At 33.2% G+C, this 12,568-nt stretch overlaps 1 protein-coding gene across 1 annotated transcript; it reads left to right on the top strand.

Annotated features, from left to right (window-relative positions):
* The first annotated feature begins 7,652 nt into the window (after positions 1-7,652).
* On the top strand, positions 7,653-11,290 carry ATI1 (mesoderm induction early response protein). Its single transcript, XM_047300406.2, has 3 exons — positions 7,653-7,808; positions 8,671-9,515; positions 10,840-11,290. Exons 2-3 carry the CDS (start codon positions 8,679-8,681, stop codon positions 10,942-10,944), a joined length of 942 nt encoding a protein of 313 aa, XP_047156362.1. The 5' UTR covers positions 7,653-7,808; positions 8,671-8,678; the 3' UTR covers positions 10,945-11,290.
* Positions 11,291-12,568: the final 1,278 nt, after the last annotated feature.

The following is a 12,568-nucleotide window of genomic DNA, read 5'->3' as shown; positions in this document are numbered from 1 at the left end:
AAGATCATTTTAGACATTAATAGTTTTTAATTTATAAAATAGTATGTAATTTAATCAATATAATTAATAATTTATTTTATATTTTGATTATTATTTAATGATTATTTTAGTGATTATTTATGTAAGAACCTAGAAAATAGAGTATTATAGTAGATAGGCGTATTAAAATAATGAGACAAGCTTTTTACTTTAAAAATAATCTTATAATATAGATAGAACTTTCTAAAGCTCGGTTCATTATCTTAAACATTTCATCTCTCTAAAACCTTTGTTCTCTACTCGTTTTCTGCCTTCTCTCTAACTTTCCTTCTTACTGAGTTGTTGGATTGACGATCAGGAGGTGCCCAGACGTCCACAGCGTAGAGGGCTTCATAATTGACCGATCGATTTCTCGATTCTAGCGGGTAAGTTGTTCATCCCTTTTTCTCAACCATGCAATCTCTACTGGTTGCATGTGTCTTGTGCGTTTTCTCGTCCATTCTCTGTCTAATTCTAGCTCTAAGAGCTGTTCTTGATCACCAATTGGTGATTTGTAGGGTTCTGTTGAGTTTCCTTCGATGCAAGGTACTGTTGAGGCGAGTATGTGAGTTGAGCTGTAAATCTCTGAGGTAAGGGGAGTTAGATATTGTTTTTAAATTATTGTATAAGATATATATGTTGAGTTATATGTTATTCTGCTGTTTGAAGCGTAAGTTGTATTTTTGGAATGGATTGAATTGGATGTATGTGAATGTCTAAATGTAAAACTGAGGATTGATATTTGTGAATTGATTTGGATAAGATATATTGTTGTAATTGAGTTATTAGAGATGAGAAATCTGTTATAACATTGATTAGATAGAAAGCTAGGTGAATTGGTAGTGTTTTAGGTCATTTTAGAGACAGTGAGGTAGTGAATTTGAGAATTAGAGGTAAGGGGATCATTTGGTCTGTTTAGGCAGTATAAGTAAGTCAATTGTGACTTGTGTGAGTCTTTTAAATGGTCAAAAACCTGTGCAAAGTGGTAGAATTGAGTTTGGAATTTTAAGTTGAGGAACTGAATGTTATAGAGTAAGAATTGGTTCATAATCACTTTAGATTGGTGGTAGGCATGTTTAGAATCACTTAAACAAGTTTAATTAGGTATATAATACAATCTAGGAGTGTTAGAAGTTGGGAGAAATGGTTAGAATTGGTATGTTGTGGTTGAGTTGCATAAATATGTTGCTCTCTGTCTAGACATTCGCACAGCGAGTTTGGGCGTTGTGCGAATGGTTGGAGAGGGTTGCTCTCTGTCTAGTGGTTCGCATGGCGAATCAGGACGTTGTGCGGCTGCTTGGGGTCTGGGGTTATTTCTCATTCGAAGAGCGAAAAGGGTCGCATAGCGAATGAGTTGGGAAGGTTGGTCTTTGTCTGGACTTTCGCATAGCAACCTGGGGTAGCTATGCGAGAGGTTGAGGTCTGGTACCTCTACGAGTTAATTCGCATAGCGAGACAAGTCGCTATGCGAGGGACTCCTGGTTTCGCCTTGCGAATTGGGTGCGCAGAGCGAAAGGTTCGAAACAGTTTACTCTTTTATTACTTTGTATTGAGTTTGATTAAATTACTTGGGGTGTGTAGTGTGAATTATGTTTGAAGGTGGATGTTTGTATATAATTGAGAAGTGTTGTGAGTTCAATTACAAACGAAAGTATGTGATTCAAAGGGGTGAATGTAAGTTTCATTGTAGAATCTCTTGGTGAGATTCCAGGTTGTTTAGAGTGAATGTAGGAGCTCAGTGTTGGGGGTTATCCTGAAACTCCAATGGTCAATCATCCTCAAGTAGAGAGGATTGAACCATGTTGTGAGGAGTAGCAAGAGGTCTTAGTCTTGGGGGCTCTCAGTATGCCTCAAGGCCCGGAACAGACTAACCTCGTGAGTGTGGTAGGGTGAAACCCATTGGTAATGGCTTTGCAAAGCAGTAGAGGCCACCACGAGTGCATAACCCGCCATAGTTCGGTAATCATTCTAAGTCCGGACGACTCAAGTCTAGAATATAACATGTTAGGATGTGTGATCTAGTATACTTTGTTTGAGTGAACTTTGTATGTTACATGCTATTATAATTGTATGATCTTTGTATATCTAGCCCACCCTTGTGTTTGTGTTTGTATGTTGTTCGTGTGGTATTTTCTTTTGCAATGATCATCCATTTGGATGTGAACAGAGGTAGACAAGGTGCCTCTGGAGCATGCCTTGGAGGGTGATGACGTTGTTGTTTAATTTAGTTAAGATCCTTTAGTTGTTTTTGTATAGTTTTGAAATACTCTATTGTATATAAAGTTTTAAATTTTATAACCATTTTGGATGACTGTAAGATTAACTCTTTATCTGCAAGTCTTTAACTGTTCTATCATATTATAATGTTGACTACTATTTATATAATTTATACTATATATTAATGTTACAATTTAAATATTTTCACTTTTACACACATAGAAAAAAGTAAAAATTATAATTATAATAGTAAATGAGACCCAAATTTTGTCCAAATTACTTCTATTTTCTTATGTTTCACCAATCTAGATTCTAACTCAGAAACATATTATAATATTTTGTTAATAATAAAAACCACTTTAGATATTAATATTTTTTAATTTATAAAATTATATGTAATTTAATCAATATAATGAATAATTTATTTTATCTTTAAATTTTACATTTAATAATAGTTTATACGTAATTTAATCAATATAATGAATAATTTATTTTATATTTAAATTTGACTATTATTGAATGATTCTTTTAGTGACTATTTAAATATTTTTACTTTTTCACACACATAAAGAGAACTAAAAATAAGACTAAAATAATATACGAGTCCAAATTTTCTTAAAATTACCTTTATTTTCTTATACTTCACCAATCATCGTCTTATTTCTATCTTAAAACTAAACAACTTATACACACTGATATGCAAATTATTGGAAATATTAAATATAATTAAAAAAATAACGAATTTTATTATTGCTTATATTTTTATGGACTATTGATTTTATAGATAAATGTTATTTATGAATAAACAATTTTTAACTTTATTACATTTATTTTATTTTAAATAAAATTTATTATAACTAATTCGTTAGTCTCTCTTCTATTTATAAATATCACTTATTTGCATAAAAAAATATACAGCAAACACAAACTTATAAAGTGTTTTTGTGTTTTCTGTTTCCACTCTATGTTGACTTTTAAGATATTGGTGTATATAAAATTTACTCACTCTACTCGATTGATCTTGTATCTTGAAATAGAAGACATATAATTTTTGTTTTATTATGTATACTGGAAGTATTCTCTCTTTAAGAATAACTTGTGTATATTTTTATTCTTTTCTTAATTATAATTACATTATATTTTATCTATTATTTGTTTGACTAGATCAATCTTATATTATTTATATCCCTATCTTATTTTTATAAAATTATTATTATTTATTTTAATTATTTCTCAATCACTTAAAAACAAATATTTTAAAAAATATCGTGAAAGTGTTTATAGATTTTCGTTGAATAAATATTTTTCATTTTCCAATGTACACGAATAAAATTTTTAGACCAATGAGTCAAGAGTCTTTTAATTTTTAAAACAATTTAACTTATACTTTTTTACTATTTTACAACTATAAAGAATTACAACTAAATAATAAGGTTAAATGCGAAAGAGATTGAGGCAACACATTTTTAAAATTAAAAAATAATTAATTTTTAATTTGGAAATGCATGTGTTAAAATTAAATTTTGCCGAATGTTTCCAAAAAATATATTATCTCCGGAATAAAATAGGTTACATCTTGGTAAAGTAATACGATTTTGTATTCTTATCTAATTACAAATAATAATAATAATAATAATAATAATTTTAAATTTATATGTAAAATTGTTATTTTTTTTACTTTCATAGTAAATATATTACAAATAATGTGTGTTTTCTTTTTTTTTCTGACTAATTTACTACGGATCTTGTCGTATAGTATTATTTCAAAGTCATTGTGCCATCCAGAATATACGACGTGTATATATAATAAAGACGTCACCAGATTATAATAATAGAAACCAATTGAAAATATATATTCGAATATTACGATTACAGTCATCCTTAAAATACTAATAAGAAGCGAAGCAAATGTACTCAAGTTTGTTCACATATCATGGGTTCTACATATTACAGTTTTTAAAATACAAAAGTTAAAGTAAGGAGATCCTAATGGTACTAGAATTCAGCGTCATCTTCCTCCAATGCTTGCTCAAGGTGCACCTCCTCGCCATCTGCTCCCATCCAAGTGGATGATCATCGCAAGAGGAAACATACCCAAACATAGCACGAACACAACAAGTAAGGGTGAGCTAATTATATAAAAAGCACACAATATGACAATATGCATGCAAGAGTTAACTTCAATCAAGCAAGATAAACACGCATCCTAACATGTTGAATACTAGACTTGACTTGTCCGGACTTTAGAATGATAGTCGAGCTATGGCGGGTCTTGCACTCGTGGTGGCTTATGAAACTTGGGTTCCCCCACCCTACCACACTCACGAGGTTAGCCTGTTCTGGGCCCTGAGGCATACTGGAAGCCCCCAAGACTAAGACCTTCTGCTCCTCACCACATGGTTCAATCCTCTCTACGTGAGAAGAAAGACCATTGGAGCTTCAGGATGACCCCCAAGACTAAGTTCCTACTTTCATTCTAAACAACTAAGGGCACCACCATGGATCTTCTCCTTGAAGATCATGGAATTACGTCCATCAACCATACTTTTTAAAACCACATACTTTGAATCATCAATCTTACCATTGAATCACACACACTTTCACTTTAACATTATACAACATGTTTGAATCCCATCATACGATATAATTTGCTCCAACACATACTTCATAAACCATACAACATTCAACTCTAAGTGAAACAATATAAAAGAGAAAATAGAAAATAAAACCCCGAACATTTCGCACAACGCACCACTCTCGCAAGGCGAAACTGGCGCTATTCGCATAACGCACCCTCCCAGCTCGCCTTGCGAATTAAGTCTAAATAAGTGTCAAACTCTGGGTCCCTCGCATAGCGCACCTAGGTCACTATGCGAGAACCCATACAGAGACCAACCCCCCTAAAACTCTCGTTATGCGCCCCACTCGCCTTTCGAATTAAATGGGCAGTGGTTCCAGACCACCACCAGTCGCATAGCGACAGGATTCACAAACAAAGAGCAACACCCTCTGGTCATTCGCACAGCGCACCAGCTCGTACAGCGAATGACTCAGACAGTGAGCACTCTCTACAGGGTCTCGCTATGCGAGACAACTCGCATAGCGACTCTGCATCATCTGCAGAACGCAAATTCTACAGAATCACACACTCACACCAGCCCTACCATTTCTAGTTATTTTCTCCAATTTCTAACACTCTTAATTCGTGTTTTATACTTACTTAAACTCATCTAGATGATTATAAACATTCCCACTCCAATTCTAAAGTGATTAAGACTCAATTCTTACTCTAGAACACCAATTTTTCACAACTTAGGGACTCAAACCCACCTTTACCATTTTTTGCATGTTTTAAACCAATTTTATGTTCCTAGCAAGTTCCATTGGACCTAATCAAACTGTATTAACCCTCCAAACACACTATAAACTTCCGATGCTCAGAATCCTTATCCCACTTTCTCTCCAATGACCTAAAATACTTCCTAAATGTTAAACTGTCTATCTAAATATCACTACAACCGAAACCCTACCCAGAAACACTTCACACAAAATCAATTAACAGTAACTAAGTTCATCCACACACCATCCATCACAGTTTCATCACGCCCAAATGCTTAAAATCAAGAATGCAGTCCAAGCATCACACCAGTTCAAAATTCAACATGCATACATATTTATAAAACAGATTCAACCACAACAAAATTTAAAAGTTATAACTAGCTCCCCTTACCTTGGTGGTTATAAGCATAGTACTACTCAGAATAGTAACAAAACCCCAACAGTGCCTTACACAGCCAGCACACAGTAAGACCCTACAATCCACTAAAGTGGAGACAGAAACAGCTCTTAGAGCTATAATAGGCAGAGAATTAAAAGGGGAAGACTACCAGCTGCATGCAACCAGTAAAGTTACATGCCCTAGGTTCAAGAGAGATGGAGAAACTGACTTACCCGTCCAAAACGGAAACTAATCGGATGGATGGGAAGCTCTCAACTCCGTGAACGAAAAGATACCACCTATTTGACAATGCAACAGTTGTAATTTGTGAATGGGTAGAGAGAAGGCAAAGCAAAAAGAAGAAGACAAAGTTTGGAGAGAGAAGGAGAAGTTGTCTAATGAACTCAGATCGGGAAAAGTCCCTTCCAAGATCATGGTGTCCTTAATTTTACAGACCTGGCTGCCTTAACATAAGGCCCAAAGACTCCATATTTTTCAGGCCTTAGAGTCATTATGAAAAAATCCAAATAATGTTTGTTATTCCAACTTGGTATTATATTAGAATTCATTCAGAGTGTATTATTGTTAACATTTTTTCTTAATCCATTAATATTATGTAATAATATTAAGTGACCCATTTATCTCACCAAACTTTGAAAATTAATTAAACTTGATTATTGAAGCATGGAATTATTTTAAAAACAAAATAGTAATGTTTTTGGTTTAAATAGTAATGTTTTTGGCGTTGAGAATATTACAGAAATTCTATGTCCTCTTAATTACAAAGAAAGCACATTTTAGAAATGACACTACTAATAGGTATCAGATTCAAGGTGAGAAATTAAGACATGTCTTTGAAAGCTTAATAATGATTTCGGATTAATCAAACCTGGGTTTCATTATACATGCGAATACACGCACACCTATCAATCAATCGATTATAAGTATTACAAAAATGTCACATGAAATTATTACAATGATTGTCTTGTAATGTCATGCAATAGAATAATAATTACTTCTAGCTATTATAATTATCAAGAGTAATTATTATTTAAAATAATATTGGATTGGTTTAGTTAAAGTTAAATTATAAAATAGTCAGTTTTCTTTAAATAGATAAGATTTACTTTGTACTCATACAAATTATTTATTTAAAAACAAAAATTTATTGATTTATAAAAAAAATACAAAAGTGAATTTAACATAGTTAGTTTTCTTTCAATAAAAATAATAGCTTTTGCATTAAAATTGTGTGTAAAGTTGAAAGAAAAAAAAATAATAAGTTTTAAAAATGTTTTTTTTTATAAAAGAAGTTTTAACAATTTTTAGTTATTTTTCGAATGTATTAGATAAAACATAAAAAGGCCTTTATTTATTTTCTTTATATTTTCTTTACAGGGTAGGGGCTACAGTTTTGGATGAGCTTAAACTGAGAGTCAGAATTCTCTGCTGCCTCTACACAACCACATCCTTTGTGGCAGAAATCCGACCCACTCAATACGTTCTCTCTTTTTCTTAAACTGTTATGCAATAAGTAATTAACGGTTTGTATTCAGCTGTACATTGGATGTAGGATATTAAGTGCTGCAGAGGATCTGATTTATCAAACTCGATAGTGGTTAGATAGACAGATATAGATCCCATGTCTCTCACACCACGCAAAGGGAATAACCGGTAATTGTTCACTTTCACTACCTTGAATCCACCTGCTATAGCCGGTAACATCGCCGATAAACAAATCATCCCTATAAAAGCCCAAGCCCCTTCATTTTCTTATAGTTGCTTCTCAGTTTCAACCTCATCATCGTCGTACGCACGTTCTGGTCCTTCGCGGATCGTGTCGCGTTTAGTTTCTGTAAGTTAATCACCTTCTCTCTCTTTTTTATTTTTTATTTATCAATCTCTTTGTATGTTGATCGTGGAAAAAGAAAAAATCATTGATGATTATGGCACCTGGTCTGAGTGATGGGGGTGTAGCTGTGTGGATTGTGTTCTAGGGTTTGATTTTGATTTGGTTTTTATGGTTTGTTCCGTCTTTGGATCTCTGTTTGGGGTAGTTGTTTTGTTTCGATTTCGTGGTCACGTCTTTGCATTTTTGTTGCGTAACCAACTGTGCATGAATTGGTGGTTGAGTCCATTGGATTGGTAGAGCTTGTTCGGTTTATTGGATGGAATTCATGATATCAGTTTTGGATGTCAGGATGGAAAACTAATATGGAATTCGTGATTGGTGAAAGAGTTTGTAATTTATTTTCATGGTGTTTTTTAATTGAAAGAGAATAAATGAAAAATAAAATTTTATGAGGTAAATGTCTTTTTTCCCAGAAATTTGGGTAGTTTTTTAGGATTTGTTTTCTGAAGTAATATCGAAAATTGCACTAAGATTTTTTTGTTGGAAATTTGCGTCTGTTTATGAAGTTGGTTTAGAATTTTGGTATTGTCGCTTTTGTTTCTTTATAAGTTGAACAATGTTACCTCCTTGCACATGTTCATAAAATCTCATCATTATATCTCCTTTCTACAATGCAATTCAACGACTCTGCACATGGTTGTGACACTTCTTTTTTCAGGTGTGATAGTTTTCTTATTTATTATATTGATTGTTAAATCATACTTTTTTGGCATTAAATTGATCCCCCCATCCTCCTTGCATGTACGCATTTCCATTTATGTTTACCCTAGTTGAATTAGAATTTGACGTCATTCTTCTTATGAAGACAAAAAGATGGCAGACAATGAGGACGGAGGGGACAAGACTTCTCGTGGGAATGAATGGGAGGTTGTATCTCTCACGGCATCGACATATGCAGCTGCTCCTGGTCCTGATGATGTTGAGATGAAGGATGATGGTAGAGAAGGTTCATTTGTACAGGATGAAGCAGAAACGTCACGGGCTTTATTCATGTCTGGTCACTTTGTCTTTCCACCCAGTCTGCATGAAAACTTGCCTGTGGAACCTGATTACAGTGAGATTCATGATGATTCTGGAGACAAAGATGTTACCTCCGAAGAGACTGTTGAAGAAGTGACCAGATCAAGTGGAAAAGACGAAGAAAACTTGACATTACCAGGATTGGAAGTTTCAGAAGACTTTGAGGGAATGCGTTATTTTGATCAGAAAATCAATAGATTATCTGTTCGTGGTAAAGAGTTTGAGGAAGGTACAACTCTTCCAGATTTTGGTTTGATTGAAAAGGGGGAGAGTATGTATGACCCGGAAAAATACACTTCTTTCCAAGGTGAAACAACAATTGGTGGTGTAACAACATATGGTGAAAGCATAGTTGAGCCTGAAACAATTGAATCCGAAGGGTCAAATGTGTCTTCTGATTTATCACTGTCAAAGAACTCTTCCAAAGATAAGGAATACAACACTTCAGATCTTCCCTGTGGAGCTTGGTGGAAGCGAAGAGCTGCCTCCTTGTATGCTCATGCCAAACAGACAAATGCATTATGGTCAGTTTTCATTGCTGCTACTGTGATGGGTCTCGTAATGCTCGGCCAACGATGGCAGCAGGAAAGAGCTTTACAACTTAAATGGCAAATCAGTATAAATGATGAGGTATATCCATTATCATCACGTGTTCTTAAAAACATTTTATGTTAGCATATTTTATTTCATACATGATCAGAAAATATATGTATATAATTGTTAAAAAGTAGACTTTAAGCCTAACACAACCTCACAAAACTGGCTTAGAAAGTGAGGTTTGCACCCACTTATATTTCGAACGTGAGACTAGACATTAATGAGTGGTCCGATAGCGACCTGATAGCAGGTGGAACAATATGCCCAACAAATAACAAATATCGCCAAGATAGGCTCTAACATGTTAAAAAGTAGACTTTAAACCTAACTTAATCTCACAAAACCGGTTTGTAAAGCGAGGTTTGCACCTATTTATATACTTTAAATTGACTTTACTTCTAGTCGATGTGAGATTTCTAACAATGATAAATGATGAAGGTTGTCCAAAGTCATACATAATTCACAAGCAAGTCTCTAATGTGTTATAGACAATATGCTTGATTCAATTCTGTAATCTCTTCTGTTGATTGATTATATGACTCTAGTAATGCACAATGGACTCATCATTAACCAGTATGTAACTATATAACACTATTATGTCATTGACACTGGACAAAATCTGATAGTTTAATACTGTGATGAATAACAATGAAGATATTTTTTAAAAAGCTAAAGTTTATTGATGGATGTTTGGAATTGGGGAAAAGAAGTACAGGAACAAAGTATCAGAATCTTGAGTCATTGACCCTCCACCCCATTACATTGCAATGTCCCAATCTTTCAAAATATATTGGCTGCCCAGTATTTATGTATTTAATATACTTGCCAAAGTAACTTTAATCTTCCTTATCCAGCAGCATGTTTTGAACTGTACCTTCGATCCAAAAGAATCAATTTTAATTCCACACCGCTGCAATGGTTGTGTATCATCTTCACCTGTCCTTCTAATTCGTCCAGCTGTTGAAAACATGTGATGTCCTTGGTATCTTCATGGGTGGTAACAATGTCTTGAGACCAAACGATCATGTGTGCTGATTTTTATACAAGAACGAACTTAATTCCACTGTAATTTAAGAGGGTCATGCTTAATTTTTTGAGCAATGTAATTATTTATTGTCCTTATCTGAACCATCGGCAGTGGTAGAACTTTTGAAAAATTATATCTTTGAATTTTCCTATCCTGTAGAGAAGCATAAATCTTACTACAGATTCAAGGTATTTTTTGTCAACTTGAGGCCTACTACATCAGCAGAAAGAGTGCCACGAACTCTTTTTGTGCAATTCTCTCTAGCTGCTCTGTTTGATTTCTCGTATTACTTCAAAAATACTGACATTCTCCATCTTAATGCTTCCACAGGCGAGGAGCAGGGTGCTTGCTCCCATTATTCGACTCAAAGATGTGCTTGTTGGTGGCCACCGTCGTGGTTCCTTGATCAGGGGAAGCTCCTCTAGTGAAAGTTAAAGTACTTGAGGAAAAGGTGGCTAAGTGCACGTGGCTCCTATCCTTGTGGTAAGTGAAGATGATGACGAAAAATTGTCAGAGAGAGGTTGAGAATGAAAAGTGCTACATTTGTGAAATCCAGGTTTGGTAGCAGGATCGGTTGACCTTTCCCAATTATGAATGTCAGTGATCAAACATTATATGCTGTGGATTTTTTTCATCTTCATATTGACTATAGCATTGTATAGCTATTGAAGTTATTCAACTTGGTAAGTTATGTATTCTGATAATGTGAAATTGGCAGTTTAAACACGAAAGATGTAAATGAAGTGATTGCTTTAATGGTGAGTATTTAGTTTTCCTTTGACTCTGACAGCTGCGGGATCTTGCAAACGAGAGTGAAACCTCAGTTTCTAAACTGTAATAGACTGCATGCTGTGGGTACATGGTTATAAATTGATAGATATCGTTCAACAAGGCATGCACACATGAGAACAACTACACGTATAGTGAAGTGTTGCCTATGTGAAATTGAGATTATGTGTGCAACTGTGATCGTTTGGATCTTTATTCTTTCAAGATGCTAAGTTTCCAAATGACAAAGTTGATTATCTCTGTTAGCTTGTTTTAAGTGGACTTGTGATTAAGGTCCCGCATTACCGGTACATCTGATTGAACTGCTGAATCCGAGTCAGTTTTTTGTGAATAAATTCTCTATTTTATCACCAAAGTATTATTATTTTTCAGTTTAATAGATTTTTTTTGTCTCAATCTTTGTCAAATTTATCTCGATTTTTTTTACAATTTAGTTTTTATTTTAATTTTAAAAAAGTTAATGTGGTTTATTTTGTTAATATTGCTATAATGACTAACAACAGAGTGGAATTTTACACAGATATGGAATTTTCAACTTAGATGGATGCATGATCTTTTTAATTATTTACTGGTGTGAAAAGTAATTGTGAAAATTGAATACAAAAGTAGTTTCTTAATTGAAAAGTAATTATGAAAAAAATTACATTGGTCGTGCATAAATAAAAGCCAAACCTAACATAATCTCACCTTCCACTAACGTCAACATCAATCTAATATTCCTTTTGGCTAAAATGGAATTAAATTGAATACTTGAGAAAATAAATCTGAAAAATATTTGAAGAAAAAGAAGCTTATTAAAAATACATAAATTTTAAAACAAAATTTAATAAATTTTAATATAAATTTAAATAAACTTAATATTGTTAAAAATATTTAATAAAATACTAATTTTTCAATAAAAATATTATTATAATATTCATATAAAAGTTAAATTTGGTTTATAAGATGTATGAGATAAATATTATTATAATATTCATATAAAAATACGAACGGACACATGATAGATATTTAACATTATCAGTGTATGAGATAAATACTTGTGGAGATAAATACTTGTGTTTGGTTGAGATAAAGTGTTATGAGTACTTAAAATTTGGAAAAAAAAAAGTCTACATACTTTGTTAGATTGCATCACTGCATATAATAAGTAAATGTTATGTAACCAAATAATGATGATATAAGAAAACATATTTGCATATAATTTTTTTTTAGTGATAAGAGTGTTAAGAAGAGTAAAGGCTCATGAGTCAATTTAGTTCATTACAAATTC

This window comes from Vigna umbellata, chromosome 4 (assembly GCF_029865625.1).
Source record: "Vigna umbellata cultivar VRB3 chromosome 4, Vumbellata_1.0, whole genome shotgun sequence".
Taxonomy (NCBI): Eukaryota; Viridiplantae; Streptophyta; class Magnoliopsida; order Fabales; family Fabaceae; genus Vigna; species Vigna umbellata.
Note: the sequence above shows the minus strand (reverse complement) of the source record. Positions and strands in the feature narration are given on the sequence as shown.

Excerpts from the sequence above, each read along its gene's own strand:
- ATI1 (XM_047300406.2), top strand. The coding sequence starts at position 8,679 with ATGGCAGACAATGAGGACGGAGGGGACAAGACTTCTCGTGGGAATGAA. Across the intron at positions 9,516-10,839 it reads AAATCAGTATAAATGATGAG|GCGAGGAGCAGGGTGCTTGC; the intron begins GTATATCCATTA and ends ATGCTTCCACAG.